We start from the raw sequence: 27,365 nt of genomic DNA, 5'->3' as shown, positions 1-27,365 counted from the left end.
AAACTTAACGAAGGTACATTCTATTGTGACATGATGTATCACGTATGTGCAGCTTATGCTTCCTCAGATTCATCATATTATGAGGTCAGTTTATCTCCATACAGAAATCATTACATTTCAGGCAGAGGTTAAAAGTTATTATTTGTGGAAATTTCAATGTGAAATCAGGTTCTGAGCCTGACGACACTGATGCGGGAGGTAACCACCACATATTTGGACACCCCTCCTTATACAGTAGCCCTTTTATAAATAATGGAAACAGTCCTGACCAAATACTGAACAAAAAGGGGAAGGAGTTAGTGCATCTCTGTCGAGCCTTAGGCCTGTACATGCTTAATGGTAGAGTCAGAGGGGACTCTTTAGGTCTGTTCACTTACTGCTCAGCTCTTGGGACAAGTGTAGTCGATTATGTCATCACTGACGTGGACCCCCCTCCTCCATTAGTGTCAGACCACAGTCAGATCAACGTGTTTCTGAACAAATTAACCAACAGTAAGGATTTGTTTTATTTATTTTTTATTTAACTATCCATTAAATAGTACAAACTGAACCAATCGTACAGATAGGCTCCAAACATATTTATTATGGATCCCCATTCGCTGCTGCCAAGGTAAAAACCTCCTCTTCCCGAGGTCTGGCTAAATGAAGGCAGTTGCAGCAGAAATTCACTGAAACATTAAACTCAAATGAAATGATGAACTCTGTTCAGGTCTTCAATAACTTCCCGAAACCATTTAAAGGAGGTATCCATTCGGCTAATAGAGACATTAATTGTATCTTCGAAAAAGTAACATCAAAAGCAAATCTGAGAGAACCAACATCCGAAACAAGAAAACAGAAAGTTTCTAAAAAAAAATCAAATGCTTTGATAACGAATGTAAAACAATTGGAAAACACCTGAGACAAACGTCAAATGAAAAACATAAACAGCAAAATAACCCAGAGCTACGATACGATACTTTGAAACTCAAACAGTTGAAACGTACACTGAAACGCAATAAATAGATTTTTACCTCTAAGACGACTGATGAAATTCTAAACGCAATTGACCCAAATCAGTTCTGCGACGTGTGAAATTATTTAAGCACAATATTTAATTAATTAACAAAGCCACAAGAATTAGCCATACAAGATTTTAGGAATTTATATGAACCTATTTTGATTATCTATGTAAAACAATATTCCATTAAAGAAGTCTCACAACATAAAAATTCAAGAAACATGTAACATCATTGAATCAGTCATAAAAAAAAAAAACAACAACATCCATGACATGACCCAGTAACCCAACAACAACTACAGTACACTGGGCAACAATATAAACGCAACATTCAACAATTACAAATATTTTTTTACTGAGTTTACAGTTCATTTTAAGAAATCAGTCAATTGAAATTAATTCAATTAGGCCCTAATCTATGGATTTCACACGACTGGGCCGGGGCCTAGGAGGGCATAGGTCCACCCACTGGAGAGCCATGCCCAGCCAATCTCTCCCTCTCCCTCCCTCTCTCTCCCTCTCTCTACCTCTCTCCCCTTGTTTGTTTCTTTCTTTGGGAGGGCCCAGCTGGCCCCTGGGCCCCGGGTCAGCAGGTGGGAGGATGGATAGAGGGAGGGAGGATGGATGAATAACCAGGGGATTAAAATCCCACACAGGTGAGCCTATTTGAGATAGTGCAAACCCGTGCCTACCTCCTTGGTCACTGGAGCAGCGGGTTTGTTTCATTAATCTGGTCGTGCCCCCTAACCCCCACGTCACCCCCAGGGAGGCCTGAGTGACGCAGGAGGTAGGCACGGGTTTGCACTTTTAGGGACAGTTCCATTGCTTGAGGCCGGACAAGCTCAATCAAGCTATTTTTTTTGTAGTATTTGAACTTCACTCTGATGAAAGGATAGATTAGGTCCAGACGAAACTCCAATGTTGTAGAGGAAGGACAGGAAGATGGGCAGGAGGTTGGGAGTAGGAGGAGGTCAGAGTGGGGCATGCTTGGATGGGCTGGTCCCACTCCAGGGCTATCGAGGCCGGTCCCACTCCAGGGGTGCTGTCGAGGGGCTGTCGAGGCCGGTCCCACTCCAGGGGCTGTCGAGGCCCACTCTAGGGCTGGAAGCCCACTCCAGGGGCTGTCGAGGCACTCCAGGGGCAAACGAGCCAAGTGGAAGCCATGTGTCACCGGCCATTTGACCTTGGAGGAGTTAGAGATGGATCTCTATTCAGACTGCCTGAAGTGATGGTCTCTAGTCTTTATCCCCCACACTGTCCCTGTTTATGGGCTCTAGTCTATATCCCCCACTGTCCCTGTTTATGGCCTCTATATCCCCCACACTGTCCCTGTTTATGGGCTCTATACCCCCACACTGTCCCTGTTTATGGCCTCTATACCCCCACACTGTCCCTGTTTATGGGCTCTATATCCCCCACACTGTCCCTGTTTATGGCCTCTATACCCCCACACTGTCCCTGTTTATGGCCTCTATATCCCCCACACTGTCCCTGTTTATGGGCTCTAAATCAAATCAAATCAAATTTATTTATATAGCCCTTCGTACATCAGCTGATATCTCAAAGTGCTGTACAGAAACTCAGCCTAAAACCCCAAACAGCAAGCAATGCAGGTGTAGAAGCACGGTGGTTAGGAAAAACTCCCTAGAAAGGCCAAAACCTAGGAAGAAACCTAGAGAGGAACCAGGCTATGCGGGGTGGCCAGTCCTCTTCTGGCTGTGCCGGGTAGAGATTATGACAGAACATGGCCAAGATGTTCAAATGTTCATAAATGACCAGCAGGGTCATTAGTCTAGTCTATATCCCCCACACTGTCCCTGTTTATGGCCTCTAGTCTATATCCCCCACACTGTCCCTGTTTATGGCCTCTAGTCTATATCCCCCACACTGTCCCTGTTTATGGCCTCTAGTCTTTATCCCCCACACTGTCCCTGTTTATGGCCTCTAGTCTATATCCCCCACACTGTCCCTGTTTATGGGCTCTAGTCTATATCCCCCACACTGTCCCTGTTTATGGCCTCTAGTCTATATCCCCCACACTGTCCCTGTTTATGGGCTCTATATCCCCCACACTGTCCCTGTTTATGGCCTCTAGTCTATATGTTGAGACAGTCCATTCCCTGATATACCCGCACCAGAGCATCTCTCTCTCGCTCCCTGTATGTTGACGTTCACTTCAATACCAACATGGCCTCTTTTCGCTACCTACCAACTGGGTCAGAGAAAACATCTTGATAGGGTTTTAGTCGTTTAGTTCTGGCTGTCTGTATCACCTCTCCAGTCGTCATACCCAAGCTTAACACTAACCATTTTTAATTAGGCTACTAAAATCATTCTGATTTAAAGACGAATGCAGTTTAGCGGTATTAATGGGCTGCCTTCGGGACCATGCAGACGGCTCAGAGCTGGTGGGAAGGCTGTTTACCTGGATGGCAGATAGCCAGGTGAATAGAACGAAACATACACATGATGACCGCTCCATAGAGAGAGAGACCGCTCCGTAGAGAGAGACCGCTCCGTAGAGAGAGAGACCGCTCCGTAGAGAGAGAGACCGCTCCGTAGAGAGAGACCGCTCCGTAGAGAGAGACCGCTCCGTAGAGAGAGACCGATTCCGTAGAGAGAGAGACCGATTCCGTAGAGAGAGAGACCGATTCCGTAGAGAGAGAGACCGATTCCGTAGAGAGAGAGACCGATTCCGTAGAGAGACCGATTCCGTAGAGAGAGACCGATTCCGTAGAGAAGACCGATTCCGTAGAGAGAGCGCTCCGTAGAGAGAGAGGCGCTCCGTAGAGAAGAGAGGGCGCTCCGTAGAGAAGAGAGGCGCTCCGTAAGGGGCGCTCCGTAGAGAGAGGGCGCTCCGTAGAGAGAGGGCGCTCCGTAGAAGAGAGGGCGCTCCGTAGAGAAGGCGCTCCGTAGAGGAGGCGCTCCGTAGAGAGGGCGCTCCGTAGAGAGGCGCTCCGTAGAGGGAGAGGGCGCTCCGTAGAGGGAGAGGGCGCTCCGTAGAGGGAGAGGGCGCTCCGTAGAGGGAGAGGGCGCTCCGTAGAGGGAGAGGGCGCTCCGTAGAGAGAGAGGGCGCTCCGTAGAGGGAGAGGGCGCTCCGTAGAGGGAGAGGGCGCTCCGTAGAGGGAGAGGGCGCTCCGTAGAGGGAGAGGGCGCTCCGTAGGGAGAGAGAGGCGCTCCGTAGGGAGGAGAGAAGGGCGCTCCGTAGGGAGAGAGGGGCGCTCCGTAGGGAGAGGGGCGCTCCGTAGGGAGAGAGAGGGCGCTCCGTAGGGAGAGAGAGGGCGCTCCGTAGGGAGAGAGAGGCTCCGTAGGGAGAGAGAGGCTCCGTAGGGAGAGAGGGCGCTCCGTAAGGGAGAGAGGCGCTCCGTAGGGAGAGAGGGCGCTCCGTAGGGAGAGGGGCGCTCGTAGGGAGAGAAAGCGCTCCGTAGGGAGAGAGGGCGCTCCGTAGGGAGAGAAGGCGCTCCGTAGGGAGAGGGGGCGCTCCGTAGGAGAGAAAGCTCCGTAGGGAGAGGGCGCTCCGTAGGGAGAGAGGGCGCTCCGTAGGGAAGGGGGCGCTCCGTAGGGAGAGGGGGCGGCTCCGTAGGGGAGAGGGGGCGGCTCCGTAAGGAGAGGGGCGCTCCGTAGGGAGAGAGGACGCTCCGTAGGGAGAGAGGCGGCTCCGTAGGGAGAAGACGCTCCGTAAGAGAGGGGGCGGCTCCGTAGGGAGAGAGGTCAGCTCCGTAGGGAAGAGGACGGCTCCGTAGGGAGAGAGGACGCTCCGTAGGAGAGAAGGACGCTCCGTAGGAGAGAGGACGGCTCCGTAGGGGAGAGAGGACGGCTCCGTAGAGGGAGAGAGGGACGGCTCCGTAGGGAGAGAGGACGGCTCCGTAGGGAGAGGGACGGCTCCGTAGGGAGAGAGGGCAGCTCCGTAGGGAAGAGGACGGCTCCGTAGGGAGAGAGGACGGCTCCGTAGGGAGAGAGGACGGCTCCGTAGGGAGAGGGGCGTGCTCCCGTAGGGAGAGGGACGGCTCCGTAGGGGAGAGGGCGCTCCGTAGGGAGAGGGCGGCTCCGTAGGGAGAGAGGACGGCTCCGTAGGGAGAGGGACGGCTCCGTAGGGAGAAGGACGGCTCCGTAGGGAGAGAGGACGGCTCCGTAGGGGAGAGAGGACGTGCTCCGTAGGGAGAGGGACGGCTCCGTAGGGGAGAGAGGGACGGCTCCGTAGGGAGAGAGGGACGGCCCGTAGGGAGAGAGGACGGCTCCGTAGGGAGAGGGACGGCTCCGTAGGGAGAGGGGCGGCTCCGTAGGGGAGAGGGACGGCTCCGTAGGGAGAGAGGACGTGCTCCGTAGGGAGAGAGGACGGCTCCGTAGGGAGAGAGGGACGGCTCCGTAGGGAGAGAGGACGGCTCCGTAGGGAGAGAGGACGGCTCCGTAGGGAGAGAGGACGGCTCCCGTAGGGGAGAGAGGACGGCTCCGTAGGGAGAGAGGACGGCTCCGTAGGGAGAGAAGGACGGCTCCGTAGGGAGAGAGGACGCTCCGTAGGGAGAGAGGGACGGCTCCGTAGGGAGAGAGGACGCCTCCGTAGGGAGAGGGACGGCTCCGTAGGGAGAGAGGCGGCTCCGTAGGGAGAGAGGGCGGCTCCGTAGGGAGAGAGGGGCGGCTCCGTAGGGAGAGAAGGGCGGCTCCGTAGGGAGAGAGGGCGCTCCGTAGGGAGAGAGAGGCTCCGTAGGGAGAGAGAGCGCTCCGTAGGGAGAAGCTCCGTAGAGAGAGGGCGCTCCGTAGGGAGAGGGCGCTCCGTAGGGAGAGAGAGGGCGCTCCGTAGGGAGAGGAGGGCGCTCCAGGGAGGGGCGCTCCGTAGGGAGAGGGGGCTCCGTAGGGAGAGGGTGCCTCCGTAGGGGAGAGGGCGGCTCCGTAGGGAGAGGGGCGGCTCCGTAGGGAGAGGGGGCGGCTCCGTAGGGAGAGGGGGCGGCTCCGTAGGGAGAGGGGGCGGCTCCGTAGGGAGAGGGGACGGCTCCGTAGGGAGAGGGACGGCTCCGTAGGGGAGAGGACGGCTCCGTAGGGAGAGGGCGGCTCCGTAGGGAGAAGGGAGGCTCCGTAGGGAGGAGGCTCCGTAGGGAGAGAGGACGGCTCCGTAGGGAGAGGGGACGGCTCCGTAGGGAGAGAGGGCGGCTCCGTAGGGGAGGAGGGACGGCTCCGTAGGGAGAGAGGACGGCTCCGTAGGGAGAGAGGACGGCTCCGTAGGGAGAGAGGGGAAGGGAGAGAGGACGGCTCCGTGAAGAGGACGGCTCCGTAGGGAGAAGGGGACGCTCCGTAGGGGAGAGAGGACGGCTCCCGTAGGGGAGAGGGACGGCTCCGTAGGGAGAGAGACGGCTCCGTAGGGAGAGAACGGCTCCGTAGGGAGAGGACGGCTCCGTAGGGAGAGAGGACGGCTCCGTAGGGAGAGAGGACGGCTCCGTAGGGAGAGGGGACGGCTCCGTAGGGAGAGAGGACGGCTCCGTAGGGAGAGAGGACGGCTCCGTAGGGAGAGAGGACGGCTCCGTAGGGAGAGAGGGCGCTCCGTAGGGAGAGAGGGCGGCTCCGTAGGGAGAGAGGGCGGCTCCGTAGGGAGAGAGGACGGCTCCGTAGGGAGAGAGGCGCTCCCACGTAGGGAGAGAGGACGGCTCCGTAGGGAGAAGGGCGGCTCCGTAGGGAGAGAGGACGGCTCCGTAGGGAGAAGGACGGCTCCGTGGGGGAGAGAGGAGCTCCCGTAGGGAGAGAGGACGGCTCCGTAGGGAGAGGACGCTCCGTAGGGAGAGAGGACGGCTCCCAGTAGGGAGAGGAGGACGGCTCCGTAGGGAGAGAGGACGGCTCCGTAGGGAGAGAGGAGGGCTCCGTGGGGAGAGAGGACGGCTCCGTAGGGAGAGAGGACGGCTCCGTAGGGAGAGAGGACGGCTCCGTAGGAAGAGAGGACTCCGTAGGGAGAGAGGACGGCTCCGTAGGGGGAGAGAGGACGGCTCCGTAGGGAGAGAGGACGGCTCCGTAGGGAGAGAGGGCGGCTCCGTAGGGGGAGGGAGAGGGACGGCTCCGTAGGGAGAGAGGAGGCTCCGTAGGGAGAGAGGGCGGCTCCGTAGGGAGAGAGCGCTCCGTAGGGAGAGAGGGCGGCTCCGTTCTCAGAACTCCGAGGACGGCTCCGTAGGGGAGAGAGGGCGCTCCGTAGGGAGAGAGGGGGCTCCGTAGGGAGAGAGACGCTCCGTAGGGAGAGAGGACGGCTCCGTAGGGAGAGGGAAATCCGTAGGGAGAGAGGACGGCTCCGTAGGGAGAGAGGACGGCTCCGTAGGGAGAAGGACGGCTCCGTAGGGAGAGGACGGCTCCGTAGGGGGAGAGAGGACGGCTCCGTAGGGAAGAGGACGGCTCCGTAGGGAGAGAGGACGGCTCCGTAGGGAGAGAGGACGGCTCCGTAGGGAGAGAGGAGCGCTCCGTAGGGAGAGGGCGGCTCCGTAGGGAGAGAGGGCGGCTCCGTAGGGAGAGGACGGCTCCGTAGGGAGAGAGGGCGCTCCGTAGGGAGAGGGCGCTCCGTAGAGAGGACGGCTCCGTAGGGAGAGAGGACGCTCCGTAGGGAGAGGGACGGCTCCGTAGGGAGAGAGGACGCTCCGTAGGGAGAGAGGGGCGGCTCCGTAGGGAGAGGGCGCTCCGTAGGGAGAGAGGGCGGCTCCGTAGGGAGAGAGGACGGCTCCCGTAGGGAGAGAGGACGGCTCCGTAGGGAGAGAGGACGGCTCCGTAGGGGGAGAGAGGACGGCTCCGTAGGGAGAGAGGACGGCTCCGTAGGGAGAGAGGGCGGCTCCGTAGGGAGAGAGGACGGCTCCGTAGGGAGAGAGGACGGCTCCGTAGGGAGAGAGGGCGGCTCCGTAGGGAAGAGCTCCGTAGGACGGCTCCGTAGGGAGAGAGGGCGCTCCGTAGGGAGAGGACGAAGTAGGGAGAAGGGCGCTCCGTAGGGAGAGAGGCGGCTCCGTAGGGAGAGAGGACGGCTCCGTAGGGAGAGAGGGACGGCTCCGTAGGGAGAGAGGACGGCTCCGTAGGGAGAGAGGGCGGCTCCGTAGGGAGAGAGGAGGGCTCCGTAGGGAGAGAGGACGGCTCCGTAGGGGGAGAGAGGCGGCTCCGTAGGGAGAGAGGACGGCTCCGTAGGGGAGAGAGGACGCTCCGTAGGGAGAGAGGACGGCTCCGTAGGGAGAGAGGCGGCTCCGTAGGGAGAGAGGACGGCTCCGTAGGGAGAGAGGACGGAGAGGGACTCCCGTAGGGAGAGAGGACGGCTCCGTAGGGAGAGGGACGGCTCCGTAGGGAGAGAGGACGGCTCCGTAGGGAGAGAGGACGGCTCCGTAGGGAGAGAGGACGGCTCCGTAGGGAGAGAGGACGGCTCCGTAGGGAGAGAGGACGGCTCCGTAGGGAGAGAGGACGGCTCCGTAGGGAGAGACGGCTCCGGACGAGGACGGCTCCGTAGGGAGAGAGGACGGCTCCGTAGGGAGAGAGGACGGCTCCGTAGGGAGAGAGGGCGGCTCCGTAGGGAGAGAGGAACTCCGTAGGGAGAGAGAGGGCGCTCCGTAGGGAGAGAGAGGGCGCTCCGTAGGGAGAGAGAGGGCGCTCCGTAGGGAGAGAGAGGGCGCTCCGTAGGGAGAGAGAGGGCGCTCCGTAGGGAGAGAGGGCGCTCCGTAGGGAGAGGCGCTCCGTAGGGAGGAGAGAGGGCGCTCCGTAGGGAGAGGGGCGCTCCGTAGGGAGGGGGGCGCTCCGTAGGGAGAGGGGCGGCTCCGTAGGGAGAGGGGGCGCTCCGTAGGGAGAGGGGGCGCTCCGTAGGGAGAGGGGGCGGCTCCGTAGGGAGAGGGGGCGGCTCCGTAGGGAGAGAGGACGGCTCCGTAGGGAGAGAGGACGGCTCCGTAGGGAGAGGGACGGCTCCGTAGGGAGAGAGGAAGCGCTCCGTAGGGAGAGAGGACGGCTCCGTAGGGAGAGGGACGGCTCCGTAGGGAGAGAGGACGGCTCCGTAGGGAGAGGACGGCTCCGTAGGGAGAGAGGACGGCTCCGTAGGGAGAGAGGGCGGCTCCGTAGGGAGAGGGCGGCTCCGTAGGGAGAGAGGGCGCTCCGTAGGGAGAGGGCGGCTCCGTAGGGAGAGAGGGCGGCTCCGTAGGGAGAGAGGACGGCTCCGTAGGGGAGAGGGGCGGCTCCGTAGGGAGAGGGACGGCTCCGTAGGGAGAGAGGACGGCTCCGTAGGGGAGAGAGGGCGGCTCCGTAGGGAGAGGACGGCTCCGTAGGGGGAGAGAGGACGGCTCCGTAGGGAGAGAGGACGGCTCCGTAGGGAGAGAGGACGGCTCCGTAGGGAGAGAGGACGGCTCCGTAGGGAGAGAGGACGGCTCCGTAGGGAGAGAGGACGGCTCCGTAGGGAGAGAGGGACGGCTCCGTAGGGAGAGAGGGCGCTCCGTAGGGAGAGAGGACGGCTCCGTAGGGAGAGAGGACGGCTCCGTAGGGAGAGAGGACGGCTCCGTAGGGAGAGAGGACGGCTCCGTAGGGAGAGAGGGCGCTCCGTAGGGAGAGAGGGCGCTCCGTAGGGAGAGAGGGCGCTCCGTAGGGAGAGAGGGCGCTCCGTAGGGAGAGAGGGCGGCTCCGTAGGGAGAGAGGACGGCTCCGTAGGGAGAGAGGACGGCTCCGTAGGGAGAGAGGACGGCTCCGTAGGGAGAGAGGACGGCTCCGTAGGGAGAGAGGACGGCTCCGTAGGGAGAGAGGACGGCTCCGTAGGGAGAGAGGACGGCTCCGTAGGGAGAGAGGACGGCTCCGTAGGGAGAGAGGACGGCTCCGTAGGGAGAGAGGACGGCTCCGGTTAATTGAACCATAAAGGAATGTTTTCTCAGGGAGCCTGGAATGAATCATTCCCCCTCCACACACACACTTCATCAAATTCGATATGGCAACAAAAGTGCGTGCTCATCGAGCAGAAGGCAGCAGACGTGTGTGTGTGTGTGTGTGTGTGTGTGTGTGTGTGTGTGTGTCGCTGTAGTGGTGTGGTTTCAGGAGACCCGTTGTGTGTTCTGTCCCTGCTAAAACGTGTTCACTAGGACACACCAAACTGAAACGTGTTCACTAGGACACGCCTAACTGAAACGTGTTCACTAGGACACGCCAAACTGAAACGTGTTCACTAGGACACGCCTAACTGAAACGTGTTCACGGGGACACGCCTAACTGAAACGTGTTCACTAGGACACGCCTAACTGAAACGTGTTCACTAGGACACGCCTAACTGAAACGTGTTCACTAGGACACGCCTAACTGAAACGTGTTCACTGGGACACGCCTAACTGAAACGTGTTCACTGGGACACGCCTAACTGAAAAGTGTTCACGGGGACACGCCTAACTGAAACGTGTTCACTAGGACACGCCTAACTGAAACGTGTTCACTAGGACACGCCTAACTGAAACGTGTTCACTAGGACACGCCTAACTGAAACGTGTTCACTAGGACATGCCTAACTGAAACGTGTTCACTAGGACACGCCTAACTGAAACGTGTTCACGGGGACACGCCTAACTGAAACGTGTTCACGGGGACACGCCTAACTGAAACGTGTTCACTGGGACACGCCTAACTGAAACGTGTTCACTAGGACACGCCTAACTGAAACGTGTTCACTAGGACACGCCTAACTGAAACGTGTTCACGGGGACACGCCTAACTGAAACGTGTTCACGGGGACACGCCTAACTGAAACGTGTTCACAGGGACACGCCTAACTGAAACGTGTTAGAAGTTGGATGCAACCCTACATTGTACATGTTCAGGTTGTACCTTTCCAAGTTCAGATGGGATTTCGACTGTTTGTGCCTAGTGAACAGAGCCGCTTGTCTCTGATCTGCTAACAAGTGCTGAGAAGCTACATCTGTTCTGTGTCACTAAGAGACTAAAGGAGAGATAGGAGGAGGGGAAAGGGAGGAGCAGAGATATGAAGGGGAGGAGGAGGGGAAAGGGAGGAGCAGAGAGATGAAGAGGGGGAAAGGGAGGAGCAGAGAGATGAAGAGGCGGAGGGGGAAAGGGAGGAGATGAAGAGGAGGCGGGGGGAAAGGTAGGAGATGAAGAGGAGGAGGGGGAAAGGGAGGAGCAGAGATGAAGAGGAGGAGGGGGGAAAGGGAGGAGCAGAGAGATGAAGAGGAGGAGGGGGGGAAAGGGAGGAGCAGAGAGATGAAGAGGAGGAGGGGGAAAGGGAGGAGCAGAGAGATGAAGAGGAGGAGGGGGAGGAGCAGAGAGATGAAGAAGAGGAGAGGAGGGGCATTCAGCTTCATTAATTAGCGCTAGCAGAGATTAGCTCGTTCTCACCTTTAAGCACCATTGATTCACTGTCCTGATCGTAATGGAAAGCGTATTCTAACAGGTAAATCCAGGATAAGGGTTAAATGAACCGGCAGAATGAAAGTAGGTGTAATGATAAAGGGGTTAATGAAGGGACTGTAATGTTGCTTCCATCCCCAATAAGGCCTGATGAGATACTTAACCAAGGGACACAAAGGAACCAGGGGAAATTAGTGACATTAATTGTAGCAGGAAGGAGGTTAGTGGGTTTTGTGTCTGTCTGAATTCCTTAGTTTCTGACTGTGTCACCCAGAACGATCGTGGTGGTATGGCTCAATGGACTTCTCCACATTTTGCATCCGGGCAAATTATGACGAGGATATTTTTCTCAAATGAAAATAGTTTTCAATTAACATCAACCATCCAATCAAACTTTATTTATCACATTTCTATCCTAAACATAATGTGTGTGTTATTTATTTCGTCTTTACAGGGAACATCCACTGAGCCGACCAATTGGAGAATGTGTCCTTCTCTCTATCTAAAATGAATAAATGAAGCTGAAAGCTAAACAGGCTAAAAGTGGTTGTTGGACATTCTTCTTGACTTGATGTGTGTTGTTTATTTGTGTTTGTACAGCGGGAACCTCCGCTGACCCCGCCGTGCCGTCCCCACCCCTTCCTGATACCCTTCCCGTGGAAACACAGCTCCCCACTGCCGAAGAGATGGAAGTCACGGACGATGACATCATAGCAGGTAGGAGAACACCTGGACACACACACTACCTCGTAGACTGTTGTCTACAGGACTCCTAGCTCTTAGCTGGACACACACTACCTAGTAGACTGTTGTCTACAGGACTCCTAGCTTTTACCTGAACACACACACACACTACCTAGTGGCAGTGTAGCCTAGTGGTTAGAGCATTGGACTAGTAACCCGAAAGGTTGCAAGTTCAAATCCCGAGCTGACAAGGTACAAAATCTGTCGTTCTGCCCCTGAACAGGCAGTTAACCCACTGTTCCTAGGCCGTCATTGAAAATAAGAATTTGTTCTTAACTGACTTGCCTGGTAAAATAAAGGTTACAATAAGAACATTTTTTTTATTTTTTTTATTTTTTTATTTAAACTTTAAACTTTTATTTAACTAGGCACGTCAGTTAAGAGAAAATTCTTATTTCCAATGACGGCCTACCGGAAGACAAAAGGCCTCCTGCAGGAACGGGGACCTGGGATTAAACATAAATACAATATAAATATAGGACAAAACACACTTCACAAGAGAGACAACACTACATAAAGAAAGACCTAAGACAACACATCATGGTAGCAACCAAACATGGTAGCAGCATGGTGGCAACCCAACATGTATCAGCATGCTGGCAACACAACATGGTATCAGCATGGTGGCAGCCCAACGTGGTGGCAGCCCAACGTGGTGGCAACCCAACATGGTAGCAGAACAACATGGTAGCAGAATTGGTAGCAACCCAACATGGTGGCAACCCAACAATGTGGCAACCCAACATGGTATCAGCAGGGTAGCAAACCAACATGGTGGCAACCCAACATGGTATCAGCATGGTAGCAACCCAACATGGTATCAGCATGGTAGCAACCCAACATGGTAGCAGATTTGTGGCAACCCAACATGGTGGCAACCCAACATGGTAGCAGCATGGTAGAAACCCAACATGGTAGCAGCATGGTGGCAACCCAACATGGTGGCAACCCAACATGGTGGCAACCCAACATGGTGGCAACCCAACATGGTGGCAGCATGGTAGCAGAACAACATGGTAGCAGAATTGGTAGCAACCCAACATGGTGGCAACCCAACATGGTGGCAACCCAACATGGTGGCAACCCAACAATGTGGCAACCCAACAATGTGGCAACCCAACATGGTAGCAACCCAGCATGGTAGCAACATGGTGGCAGCCCAACATGGTGGCAGCCCAACATGGTGGCAGCCCAACATGGTGGCAGCCCAACATGGTAGCAGCCCAACATGGTAGCAGCCCAACATGGTAGCAGCCCAACATGGTAGCAGCATGGTAGCAACACAACGTGGTAGCAACCCAACATGGTATCAACCCAACATGTTATCAACCCAACATGGTGGCAACAACACATAGTGGCAACAACACATGACAACAACATGGTACAAACATTATTGGGCACAGACAACAGCACAAAGGACAAGGTAGAGACAACAACACATCACACAAAGCAGCCACAACTGTCAGTAAGAGTGTCCATGATTGAGTCTTTGAATGAAGAGGTTGAGATAAAATTGTCCAGTTTGAGTGTTTGTTGCAGCTCGTTCCAGTCGCTAGCTGCAGTGAACTGAAAAGAGGAGCGACCCAGAGATGTGGGTGCTTCGGTGACCTTTAACAGAATGTGACTGGCAGAACGGGTGTTATATGTGGAGGATGAGGGCTGCAGTAGATATTTCAGATAGGGGGGAGTGAGGCCTAAGAGGGTTTTATAAATAAGCATCAACCAGTGGGTCTTGCGACAGGTATACAGAGATGACCAGTTTACAGAGGAGTATAGAGTGCAGTGATGTGTCCTATAAGGAGCATGTCCAATCGTTAGTATCTTGCATTGCCATTGGCCTGTCAAGAAGCACATGGGATTTCCATGACTATACTCTAATTACTGAGTTAGAGTAACACAGTTCACACTGTTGAGTTGTGATAGGTCGGTAGTGTTGAGTAACAGTGTTGTGATAGGCCGGTGGTGTTGAGTAACAGTGTTGTGATAGGTCGGTAGTGTTGAGTAACAGTGTTGTGATAGGTCGGTAGTGTTGAGTAACAGTGTTGTGATAGGCCGGTGGTGTGGCGTTGTGATGGACCGGTGGTGTTGAGTCACAGAGAGTTGTGATAGGCCGGTGGCGTTGAGTCACAGAGAGTTGTGATAGGATGGTGGCGTTGAGTCACAGAGAGTTGTGATAGGATGGTGGCGTTGAGTCACAGAGAGTTGTGATAGGATGGTGGCGTTGAGTCACAGAGAGTTGTGATAGGATGGTAGTGTGTTCAGCGTCGGTGTTATGACAGTCACTGGACTGCCTATCCTGACAGTCTCAGACCCGTAGGCCTCTGGTCAACTTTAGAGAGAAGGATGAGAGAGGGGAGTCCAGTAGGACGAGAGGGGGAGTCAGTAGGATGAGAGGGGGGGGAGTCCAGTAGGATGAGATGGGGGGGGGGAGTCCAGTAGGACGAGAGGGGGAGTCCAGTAGGACGAGAGGGGGAGTCAGTAGGATGGGGGAGCCCAGTAGGACGAGAGGAGAGTCCAACAGATAGCATAGCCACGCAGAGAGGGGGGTGGGTGGGGAGTCCAGCAGATAGCGTAGCCACGCAGAGAGGAGAGTCCAGCAGATAGCATAGCCACGCAGAGAGAGGGGGGGAGTCCAGCAGATAGCATAGCCACGCAGAGAGGAGAGTCCAGCAGATAGCCTAGCCACGCAGAGAGGAGAGTCTAGCAGATAGTATAGCCACGCAGAGAGGAGAGTCCAGCAGATAGCATAGCCACGCAGAGAGGAGAGTCCAGCAGAGAGGAGAGTCCAGCAGATAGCCTAGCCACGCAGAGAGTCCAGCAGATAGCCTAGCCACGCAGAGAGGAGAGTCCAGCAGATAGCCTAGCCACGCAGAGAGGAGAGTCCAGCAGATAGCCTAGCCACGCAGAGAGGAGAGTCCAGCAGATAGCCTAGCCACGCAGAGAGGAGAGTCCAGCAGATAGCCTAGCCACGCAGAGAGGAGAGTCCAGCAGATAGCCTAGCCACGCAGAGAGGAGAGTCCAGCAGATAGCCTAGCCACGCAGAGAGGAGAGTCCAGCAGATAGCCTAGCCACGCAGAGAGGAGAGTCCAGCAGATAGCATAGCCACGCAGAGAGAGGGGGGAGGGAGTCCAGCAGAGAGGAGAGTCCAGCAGATAGCCTAGCCACGCAGAGAGGAGAGTACAGCAGATAGCCTAGCCACGCAGAGAGGAGAGTCCAGCAGATAGCCTAGCCACTCAGAGAGGAGAGTCCAGCAGATCGCATAGCCACGCAGAGAGGAGAGTCCAGCAGATAGCCTAGCCACGCAGAGAGGAGAGTCCAGCAGATAGCCTAGCCACGCAGAGAGGAGAGTCCAGCAGATAGCCTAGCCACGCAGAGAGGAGAGTCCAGCAGATAGCCTAGCCACGCAGAGAGGAGAGTCCAGCAGATAGCCTAGCCACGCAGAGAGGAGAGTCCAGCAGATAGCCTAGCCACGCAGAGAGAGGCACAGCCTATTTCCCGATGTAACAAATATTGACACGTCTTGTGTTATACAGTGTGGAGGAAGACAATCTCCCTCTTGGTCTCTTCTTCTCTCCCTCTGTTTTACACACGGGTCAGTTTATAGAGGTCCTGGGAGTAATTAGTTGTGAACCAGCCCCTTGTCACTTCATTACCCTGTGGAGTTTGTTGGACCCGTCATGGGTTGGATTGGACTATGGATTATCAGGCACTTGACAGCAGCCTTTAGACAACATGCTGTGTCCCCATTGGCTCCCTAATCCCTATGTAGTGCACTACTTTTGACATGTCTGTGTTGCCGGCGGGATTTTCCAATCGGTCTGTCGTCACCTGCCTGTTCTCATGAGAGCACTAATTGGAGCCATTGACACACACACACACACACACACACACACACACACACACACTTTCACCTGACTGAACAGTCAAGCTGTGGACTAATGTTAGAAATGTGTTAGCTCACTAGGGGTGGGCTCCTGAGTGGCACAGCGGTCTGAGGTACTGCATCTACAGTCCCTGGTTCGATTCCAGGCTGTATTACGTCCAATTTGGAGTCCCGTAGGACGGCGCACAATTGGCCCAGTGTCATCTGGGGTCGGCCGTCATTGTTCTTAACTGACTTGCCCAGTTAGATTAAAATAATATAGGCTACCACTCTACCCCCCCTACAAATCATCCCTCCAGACCACCATACTGCTACAGTACAGAACCAGACCACCATACTGCTACAGTACAGAACCAGACAGTACAGAACCAGACAGTAGCAGAACCAGACAGTACAGAACCAGACAGTACAGAACCAGACAGTACAGAACCAGACAGTACAGAACCAGACAGTACAGAACCAGACAGTAGCAGGAGGAACCACCATACTGCTACAGTACAGAACCAGACAGTACAGAACCAGACAGTAGCAGAACCAGACAGTAGCAGAACCAGACAGTAGCAGAACCAGACAGTAGCAGAACCAGACAGTGCAGAACCAGACAGTACAGAACCAGACAGTACAGAACCAGACAATAGCAGGAGGAATCATCCCCCCAGACCACCATACTGCTACAGTACAGAACCAGACAGTAGCAGAACCAGACAGTACAGAACCAGACAGTAGCAGAACCAGACAGTAGCAGAACCAGACAGTAGCAGAACCAGACAGTAGCAGAACCAGACAGTAGCAGAACCAGACAGTACAGAACCAGACAATAGCAGGAGGAATCATCCCCCCAGACCACCATACTGCTACAGTACAGAACCAGACAGTACAGAACCAGACAGTACAGAACCAGACAGTAGCAGAACCAGACAGTAGCAGAACCAGACAGTACAGAACCAGACAGTACAGAACCAGACAATAGCAGGAGGAATCATCCCCCCAGACCACCATACTGCTACAGTACAGAACCAGACAGTACAGAACCAGACAGTACAGAACCAGACAGTAGCAGAACCAGACAGTAGCAGAACCAGACAGTACAGAACCAGACAGTACAGAACCAGACAGTACAGAACCAGACAGTAGCGAACCAGACAGTAGCGAACCAGACAGTAGCGAACCAGACAGTAGCGAACCAGACAGTAGCAGAACCAGACAGTAGCAGAACCAGACAGTAGCAGAACCAGACAGTAGCGAACCAGACAGTAGCAGAACCAGACAGTAGCAGAACCAGACAGTAGCAGAACCAGACAGTAGCAGAACCAGACAGTAGCAGAACCAGACAGTACAGAACCAGACAGTACAGAACCAGACAGTACAGAACCAGACAGTGCAGAACCAGACAGTAGCAGAACCAGACAGTAGCAGAACCAGACAGTAGCAGAACCAGACAGTAGCAGAACCAGACAGTAGCAGAACCAGACAGTACAGAACCAGACAGTACAGAACCAGACAGTACAGAACCAGACAATAGCAGGAGGAACCCCTCTTTCCACTGTCTGGTAAATGTGTCTCTCTCTGGTCTACTTTGCATATGGACATCTGAAATGCTTTCCTGGCACCGGTCATGGTAACTGTTGAAATGTCATCAGAGTTTTCCTATTCATGACTTAGATTCTTGCGGTTGTGTGTGGATGTGATTTTTCAGTGTGAAACTGAACCATGTTTTACCTCGTGCGTGTGTGTGTGTGTGTTGCTGTAATGAAGCCATTCCCAATAAATAGATAGTGTGGATATTGTTTCACAGTGTCACGAACTCTACCAGCTTGCCCTGTTTCTCAATATGTACTCAGTTTGTTCTGTAAATAAGTAGTGCGTTGTTTTAGCTTTAAAGATCTGGGATTTGGCTTGATATTGAAACGGCATCAAGGCTGTTAACTGTTGTGAAACTGACTAAATGTTTTATTTTAAGTGAGGAGAGGAGAGGATCGACAATAGCTTGCAAGCCCGTCTCTGTTTTAGTAATCCGGCTAACAGATGTAATACCGCCTTAAGAAATGGACAAACACTTTGTCAATATGTGAAAAATGAGAGCTGAAAAATGATAAATTGTCAAGCATGTCTGGGGGTATTGACTGGTCTGCAGTAAGCCAACCCGCCAGCTCGGCCCGGCCTGAGAGCGTATTTTTGTTTTTAATAACGTCGAGCCATGCAGTGATTGCTTACAACGCTATCCTCGCTTACTGATTAGCGCCCTTTGTGCAGCGTTAACACCCAGCTGTGTGTGGAACAACATGGCTCTGAGACTCAACTTACAGAAATTACTTAAAAAAAAAAAAAACGTTTTGTTTTGAGGTCTGATTGCTGGGGCCTCGTGGTGATCTGGTTGCTGGGGCCTCGTGGTGATCTGATTGCTGGGGCCTCGTGGTGATCTGGTTGCTGGGGCCTCGTGGTGATCTGGTTGCTGGGGCCTCGCGGTGATCTGGTTGCTGGGGCATCGCGGTGATCTGGTTGCTGGGGCCTCGTGGTGATCTGGTTGCTGGGGCCTCGCGGTGATCTGGTTGCTGGGGCCTCGCGGTCATCTGGTTGCTGGGGCCTCGTGGTGATCTGGTTGCTGGGGCCTCGCGGTGATCTGGTTGCTGGGGCCTCGCGGTGATCTGGTTGCTGGGGCCTCGCGGTGATCTGGTTGCTGGGGCCTCGCGGTGATCTGGTTGCTGGGGCCTCGCGGTGATCTGGTTGCTGGGGCCTCGTGGTGATCTGGTTGCTGGGGCCTCGTGGTGATCTGGTTGCTGGGGCCTCGCGGTGATCTGGTTGCTGGGGCCTCGTGGTGATCTGGTTGCTGGGGCCTCGTGGTGATCTGGTTGCTGGGGCCTCGTGGTGATCTGGTTGCTGGGGCCTCGCGGTGATCTGGTTGCTGGGGCCTCGCGGTGATCTGGTTGCTGGGGCCTCGCGGTGATCTGGTTGCTGGGGCCTCGCGGTGATCTGGTTGCTGGGGCCTCGCGGTGATCTGGTTGCTGGGGCCTCGCGGTGATCTGGTTGCTGGGACGGCCCACAGCTGAATCTAGTTGATGATCCCTGGTGTGTGTGTGTGTGTGTACAGGGATGTTCTCTCTCCCTGCGTACCCCTAACCCTTCCTCTCTCCTCCCCTCTCCTTCCTCTCTCCTCTCCTTCCTCTCTCCTCCCCTTCCTCTCTCCTCCCCTTCCTCTCTCCTACCCTTCCTCTCTCCTCCCCTTCCTCTCCCCTCATCCTCCCCTTCCCTTCCTCTCCCCTCTCTTCCCCCTCCTCTCTCTCTCCATGCCATACCTTTCATCTCCTCCACTACCAACCAAGCTGCCAGCCATGCTTAGGTGCATACTGTGTACACACACACACGCGCACACGCACACGCACACACACACACACACACACTACCAGCATGCTACATGCCGCTACAATACACTGGTTTTCTAATAGCCTTATTCCGTAATGGGGACTCATTGCTCAGGATGGAAGCTTTGCATGGAGGAGGAGAGAAAATGTAGGTTATAGATGAGGGGATCAAAGCACACAGTGATATTGATTGTTGCTATGGTTTTACTTCCCAACCAATCAGAGAAACATGTCAAAATAAATGTAAGACGTCAGCTGTGCAGGGTGTGGCTGGGTGTGTGGTGTGGCTGGGTGTGTGGTGTGGCTGGGTGTGTTGTGTGGCTGGGTGTGTTGTGTGGCTGGGTGTGTTGTGTGGCTGGGTGTGTTGTGTGGCTGGCTAGGCCTCGTGGTGATCTGGTTGCTGGGGCCTCGCGGTGATCTGGTTGCTGGGGCCTCGTGGTGATCTGGTTGCTGGGGCCTCGTGGTGATCTGGTTGCTGGGGCCTCGCGGTGATCTGGTTGCTGGGGCCTCGCGGTGATCTGGTTGCTGGGGCCTCGTGGTCATCTGGTTGCTGGGGCCTCGCGGTGGTCTGATTGTGTGTGTGTGTACAGGGATGTTCTCTCTCCCTGCGTACCCCTAACCCTTCCTCTCTCCTCCCCTCTCCTTCCTCTCTCCTCCCCTTCCTCTCTCCTACCCTTCCTCTCTCCTACCCTTCCTCTCTCCTCCCCTTCCTCTCTCCTACCCTTCCTCTCTCCTCCCCTTCCTCTCCCCTCTCTTCCCCTTCCTCTCTCTCTCCATGCCATACCTTTCATCTCCTCCACTACCAACCAAGCTGCCAGCCATGCTTAGGTGCATACTGTGTACACACACACACACACACACACACACACACACACACACACACACACACACACACACACACACACACACACTACCAGCATGCTACATGCCGCTACAATACACTGGTTTTCTAATAGCCTTATTCCGTAATGGGGACTCACTGCTCAGGATGGAAGCTTTGCATGGAGGAGGAGAGAAAATGTAGGTTATAGATGAGGGGATCAAAGCACACAGTGATATTGATTGTTGCTATGGTTTTACTTCCCAACCAATCAGAGAAACATGTCAAAATAAATGTAAGACGTCAGCTGTGCAGGGTGTGGCTGGGTGTGTTGTGTGGCTGGGTGTGTTGTGTGGCTGGGTGTGTTGTGTGGCTGGGTGTGTTGTGTGGCTGGGTGTGTTGTGTGGCTGGGTGTGTTGTGTGGCTGGGTGTGTTGTGTGGCTGGGTGTGTTGTGTTGTGTGGCAGGGTGTGTTGTGTTGTGTGGCTGGGTGTGTTGTGTTGTGTGGCTGGGTGTGTTGTGTTGTGTGGCTGGGTGTGTTGTGTTGTGTGGCTGGGTGTGTTGTGTTGTGTGGCTGGGTGTGTTGTGTTGTGTGGCTGGGTGTGTTGTGTTGTGTGGCTGGGTGTGTTGTGTTGTGTGGCTGGGTGTGTTGAGTTGTGTGGCAAGATGTTGCGGTGTTAGAGATGCTTCATTAATCCAGGACTAGATTTGAGAAACCCGTTGTAGGGAATGAAGGATGTAGAGAAATGAGATTCATATTAGGGTCCTTTGAGATTAATGGATAGGTAGGATGTAAATATGGGGGTGTCTATATGGATGGGTAGGATGTAAATATGGGGGTGTCTATATGGATGGGTAGGTAGGTAGGATGTAAATATGGGGGTGTCTATATGAATGGATAGGTAGGATGTAAATATGGGGGTGTCTATATGGATGGGTAGGATGTAAATATGGGGGTGTCTATATGGATGGGTAGGTAGGTAGGATGTAAATATGGGGGTGTCTATATGAATGGATAGGTAGGATGTAAATATGGGGGTGTCTATATGGATGGGTAGGATGTAAATATGGGGGTGTCTATATGGATGGGTAGGTAGGTAGGATGTAAATATGGGGGTGTCTATATGAATGGATAGGTAGGATGTAAATATGGGGTTGTCTATATGGATGGGTAGGATGTAAATATGGGGGTGTCTATATGGTGTCTGTTTGTTCCAACTGGTTGGGAATGTAAACGGGTGAAATATTTGGCTGCCTGTCTGGTCCCCCCTGGCTGTCTGTCTGGTCCCCCCCCTGTCTGTCTGTCTGGTCCCCCCCTGGCTGCCTGTCTGGTCCCCCCCTGGCTGTCTGTCTGGTCCCCCCCTGGCTGTCTGTCTGGTCGCCCCCGGCTGTCTGTCTGGTCCCCCTGGCTGTCTGTCTGGTCCCCCTGGCTGTCTGTCTGGTCCCCCTGGCTGTCTGTCTGGTCCCCCCTGTCTGTCTGGTCCCCCCTGGCTGTCTGTCTGGTCCCCCTGGCTGTCTGTCTGGTCGCCCCGGCTGTCTGTCTGGTCCCCCTGGCTGTCTGTCTGGTCCCCCTGGCTGTCTGTCTGGTCCCCCTGGCTGTCTGTCTGGTCCCCCTGGCTGTCTGTCTGGTCCCCCTGGCTGTCTGTCTGGTCCCCCTGGCTGCCTGCCTGGTCGCCCCCGGCTGTCTGTCTGGTCCCCCCTGTCTGTCTGTCTGGTCCCCCCTGTCTGTCTGTCTGGTCCCCCCCCGGCTGTCTGTCTGGTCCCCCCTGTCTGTCTGTCTGGTCCCCCCGCCTGTCTGTCTCGTCTTTTGAGACGTCTGTCTGGGGCATTTGAGTGTCACATCCACTCCTCTTCTCTCCTCTTTCATCCCTTTTCTTCTCCTCTCTCCTCCCTTCTCCCCTCTCCTCCCTTCTCCTCTCTCCTCCCTTCTCATTTACATTTACATTTAAGTCATTTAGCATTCTCCCCTCTCCTCCCTTCTCCCCTCTCCTCCCTTCTCCCCTCTCCTCCCTTCTCCCCTCTCCTCCCTTCTCCCCTCTCCTCCCTTCTCCTCTCTCCTCCCTACTCCTCTCTCCCCCTCTCCTCCTCTCTCCCCTCTCCTCCCTTCTCCTCTCTCCTCCCTTCTCCTCTCTCCTCCCTTCTCCTCTCTCCTCCCCCTTCTCCTCTCTCCTCCCTTCTCCTCTCCCTCCTCTCTCCTCCCTTCTCCTCTCTCCCCTCTTCTCCCCTCTCCTCCCTTCTCCTCTCTCCTCCCTCCTCCCTTCTCCTCTCTCATCCCTTCTCCCCTCTCCTCCCTTCTCCCCTCTCCTCCCTTCTCATTTCTCCTCCCTTCTCCTCCCTTCTCCTCTCTCCTCCCTTCTCCTCTCTTCTCCCGTCTTCTCCCCTCTCCTACCTTCTCCTCTCTCCTCCCTTCTCCTCTCTCCTCCTCTCTCCTCCCTTCTCCTCTCTCCCCTCTTCTCCCCTCTCCTCCCTTCTCCTCTCTCCCTCCCTCCTCCCTTCTCCTCTCTCATCCCTTCTCCCCTCTCCTCCCTTCTCCCCTCTCCTCCCTTCTCATTTCTCCTCCCTTCTCCTCCCTTCTCCTCTCTCCTCCCTTCTCCTCTCTTCTCCCCGTCTTCTCCCCTCTCCTACCTTCTCCTCTCTCCTCCCTTCTCCTCTCTCCCTCCTCTCTCCTCCCTTCTCCTCCCTTCTCCTCTCTCCCTCCCCCTTCTCCCCTCTCCCCTCCCTTCTCCTCTCTCCTCCCTTCTCCTCCTCTCCCTCCCTTCTCCTCTCTCCCTCCTCTCTCCTCCCTTCTCCTCTCTCCCCTCTTCTCCCCTCTCCTCCCTTCTCCTCTCTCCCTCCCTTCTCCCCCTCTCCTCCCTTCTCCTCTCTCCTCCCCCTTCTCCTTTCTCCTCCCTTCTCCTCTCTCCTCCCTTCTCCTCTCTTCTCCCCTCTCCTCCCTTCTCCCCTCTCCTACCTTCTCCTCTCTCCTCTCTCCTCCCTTCTCCTCTCTCCCCTCTTCTCCCCTCTCCTCCCTTCTCCTCTCTCCTCCCTTCTCCTCTCTCCTCCCTTCTCCCTTCTCCCCTCTCCTCCCTTCTCCTCTTCTCCTCTCTCCTCCCTTCTCCTCTCTCTCCTCTCTCCCTCCCTTCTCCTCTTCTCCTCCCTCCTCCCTTCTCCTCTTCTCCTCTCTCCTCCCTCCTCCCTTCTCCTCTCTCCTCCCTTCTCCCTTCTCCCCTCTCCTCCCTTCTCCTCCCTTCTCCTCTCTCTCCCTTCTCCTCTTCTCCTCTCTCCCTCCCTTCTCCTCTCTCCTCCTCTCTCCTCCCTTCTCCTCTCTCCCCTCTTCTCCCCTCTCCTCCCTTCTCCCCTCTCCTCCCTTCTCCTCTTCTCTCTCCTCCCTTCTCCCTTCTCCCCTCTCCTCCCTTCTCCTCTTCTCCTCTCTCCTCCCTTCTCCTCTCCTGTTCTCCTCTCCCTTTTATTCTCCTCTCCCTTCTCTCTCCCCCTTCTCATCTCTCTCCGTCATCTCCTCTGAGGGCAGCTGTGGAGCTTGTTTCTCCTTCACATCTGACGAGGAAAAGAGAAAGCAGAGAGAAGGGCAGTGTGTGTGTGTGTGTGTGTGAAAGAGAGAGGCAAAGGCCATCAGCTTCGACTCTGACTGCAAAGCCTCCCGCGCCTCTCCTCGCACCTCCTCTGCGCCCCGCCCCCCCTCTCCCCTGTGCTTCCCCATGTCTCGCTGTGTCTCCCCACTACTCTCCACGTCTCCTCCTCTTTCATCTCTAATCCGTAAAGCCTCACACGTTTATTTCTCCTCCTCTCATTCCCACACTCCTCAGCATGCCCCTTCAAACTGAACCAACTCCCTCCTCCTCCCTCCCTGCTGTCCACATCAGATTAACTCTCAGCTGATGCGTGTTCTCTTTATCACCACCACGTTGTTCTTCGGTAGTATTTTAATTAGTTGAACGCTGGTGTTCCAAATAAGACCTACTTGTGACTCTACGGCCGTTCTCATACTCTCTAGTGCTGTGATTCCAAACCTTTTTTCAGTTACTGCAGCACCAACTGAATTTTCTCTACCCGGAGCCCCCCTTTCCCCCCAGGGATCCGGGTACCCCCCCCCCCCAGGGATCCGGGTACCCCTCCCCCAGGGATCCGGGTACCCCTCCCGAGACTTCTCGAGTACCCCCGGGATCCAAATACCCCCCCCCAGGGATCCAAGTACCCCCCCCCCCCCAGGGATCCTCCCCACACTGTCACACAGCCTAGTGGCTTCTGGGAAATCCCTAGTGTGGTCACTGATGTCCTCTGACCATCCATCCTTCCTCCACCCTCTATCACACCACCCATCCTCTCTGTTCTGTCCATCCATCTGTCATGTGCTCAATTATGGAGTCCCTACCGAGTGGCGCAGTGGTCTAAGGAACTGCAACACAGTGGCACTACAGATTCTGGGTTCGAGTCCAGGCCTCTGTCACAGCCGGCCGCGACCGGGAGGTCGATGGGGCGGCGCACAATTGGACCAGCATCGTCCGGGTTAGGGGAGGGTTTGGCCGGCAGGGATGTTCTTGTCCCATCGCTCACTAGCGACTCCTGTGGTTGGCCGGGCTCAGTGCACGCATCCGGGTTGATTTGATTTGATTTTATTAGGATCTCTTTTAGTCCCCATTTGTCCTTAAACATTAACATACAGTTTATAATACAATATAATATAACACACTTTAAACACTTAAACATTGACATTATCCGAGTTGGATGTGTAGTTGTGTCAAGAAGCAGTGTGGCTTGGTTGGGTTGTGATTCGGAGGACGCATGGGTCTCGACCTTGGCCTCTCCCAAGTCCGTACGGGCGTTGTAGCGATAAGACAAGACTCTAACTACCAATTGGATACCATGAAATTGGGGAGAAAGAGGCGAAAATACAAAAAAATGCATACATAAATTGAGTCTCTACACCAGGGAATCCCACCATCCTCCTTCCACCATTCCTCTCATTTCAACACTGTGATTGTGTTGTTCTGTACCTCTACATGTATCTACATTTTGTTGGCATACTGTAGCTCTTACACACTTCTAGTGCTGAGTGATTAACCAACATTTGTTTTTATTAAATGTACTAATCTTAGTCCAATTACATGAATTCCATTTAGTTCTGTTTTTTTTGTGTGAGCCGAACGTGCTGTTTCTCTAGAGAGAAATCAACTCCATGTGGGACACTGGGCTGAAGGGAGTTGTAGTTTATTCAACAAATATTCAACCTAGTTCAGCGCAAAAATGTGCTAATTAACTACAATGACCATTAATCCATTGCCTTACAACAGGGCCTACAAGCCCTCAGTCCAGCCTCTCTCAGCTTATTGTGTACAGACTGGGCACTGATGGAGGGGTTGTGCGTTCCTGGTGTAACTCGGGCTGTTGTTATTGCCATCCTGTACCTGTCCCGCAGGTGTGATGTTCCTGTGCAGGTGTTGTTTCATGTGGTCTGCCACTGCGAGAACGATCAGCTGTCCATCCTGTCTCCCTGTAGCGCTGTCTTAGGCGTCTCACGTTTCAATTTATTGCCCTGGCCACATCTGCAGTCCTCATGCCTCCTTGCAGCATGCCTAAGGCACGATCACGCAGATGAGCAGGGACCCTGGGCATCTTTTTTTTAGTGTTTTTCAGAGTCAGTAGAAAGGCCTCTTTAGTGTCCTAAGTTTTCATACCTGTGACCTTATTTTCCTACCGTCTGTAAGCTGTTAGTGTCTTAACGACCATTCCACAAGTGCATGCTCATTAATTGTTTATGGTTCATTGAACGAGCATGGGAAACGGTGTTTAAACCCTTTACAATGAAGATCTGTGAAGTTATTTGGATTTTTTTTAAACGAATTATCTTTGAAAGACAGGGTCCTGAAAAAAGGGATATTTTGTAATTTTGGGGGGGAAATTATAATGCACAAAGATACTGTGACGAGATCCTGAGGCCCATTGTCGTGTCATTCATCCACCGCCATCACCTCATGTTTCAGCATGATAATACAAGGCCCCATGTCTCAAGGATCTGGACACAATTCCTGGAAGCTGAAAATGTTCCTGCATAATCACCGGACATGTGAGCATGTTTGGGATGCTCTGGATGGATGTTCACGACATCTTGTTCCAGTTCCCGACAAAATCCAGTAAAGCATGTTTGCCGGGGGTGACCAGCCTGTCACATTAGACCAGGTTCCTCTCCCTCTCCTAGCCTGTCACATTAGACCAGGTTCCTCTCCCTCCCCTAGCCTGTCACATTAGACCAGGTTCCTCTTCCTCTCCTAGCCTGTCACATTAGACCAGGTTCCTCTCCCTCTCCTAGCCTGTCACATTAGACCAGGTTCCTCTCCCTCCCCTAGCCTGTCACATTAGACCAGGTTCCTCTCCCTCTCCTAGTCTGTCACATTAGACCAGGTTCCTCTCCCTCTCCTAGCCTGTCACATTAGACCAGGTTCCTCTCCCTCTCCTAGCCTGTCACATTAGACCAGGTTCCTCTCCCTCCCCTAGCCTGTCACATTAGACCAGGTTCCTCTCCCTCTCCTAGCCTGTCACATTAGACCAGGTTCCTCTCCCTCTTCTAGCCTGTCACATTAGACCAGGTTCCTCTCCCTCCCCTAGCCTGTCACATTAGACCAGGTTCCTCTCCTAGCCTGTCACATTAGACCAGGTTCCTCTCCTAGTCTGTCACATTAGACCAGGTTCCTCTCCTAGTCTGTCACATTAGACCAGGTTCCTCTCCTAGCCTGTCACATTAGACCAGGTTCCTCTCCTAGCCTGTCACATTAGACCAGGTTCCTCTCCCTCTCCTAGCCTGTCACATTAGACCAGGTTCCTCTCCTAGCCTGTCACATTAGACCAGGTTCCTCTCCTAGTCTGTCACATTAGACCAGGTGCCTCTCCCTCTCCTAGCCTGTCACATTAGACCAGGTTCCTCTCCCTCTCCTAGTCTGTCACATTAGACCAGGTTCCTCTCCTAGTCTGTCACATTAGACCAGGTGCCTCTCCCTCTCCTAGCCTGTCACATTAGACCAGGTGCCTCTCCCTCTCCTAGCCTGTCACATTAGACCAGGTTCCTCTCCCTCTCCAAGCCTGTCACATTAGACCAGGTTCCTCTCCCTCTCCTAGTCTGTCACATTAGACCAGGTTCCTCTCCCTCTCCTAGCCTGTCACATTAGACCAGGTTCCTCTCCTAGCCTGTCACATTAGACCAGGTTCCTCTCCTAGTCTGTCACATTAGACCAGGTTCCTCTCCCTCTCC

General features: G+C 54.5%; 1 protein-coding gene across 1 annotated transcript in view; it reads left to right on the top strand.

Annotated features, from left to right (window-relative positions):
- The first annotated feature begins 1,942 nt into the window (after window positions 1-1,942).
- Window positions 1,943-27,365, top strand: part of LOC135517082 (WD repeat-containing protein 7-like) — a 164,833-nt gene continuing 139,410 nt past the window's right edge. The window contains exons 1-2 of the mRNA XM_064941103.1: window positions 1,943-2,153; window positions 11,921-12,037. Of these exons, the coding sequence (XP_064797175.1) occupies window positions 1,943-2,153; window positions 11,921-12,037 (328 nt within the window). The remainder of the gene's footprint in view (window positions 2,154-11,920; window positions 12,038-27,365) is intronic.

This window comes from Oncorhynchus masou, chromosome 28, assembly GCF_036934945.1.
Source record: "Oncorhynchus masou masou isolate Uvic2021 chromosome 28, UVic_Omas_1.1, whole genome shotgun sequence".
Taxonomy (NCBI): domain Eukaryota; kingdom Metazoa; phylum Chordata; class Actinopteri; order Salmoniformes; family Salmonidae; genus Oncorhynchus; species Oncorhynchus masou.
Note: the sequence above shows the minus strand (reverse complement) of the source record. Positions and strands in the feature narration are given on the sequence as shown.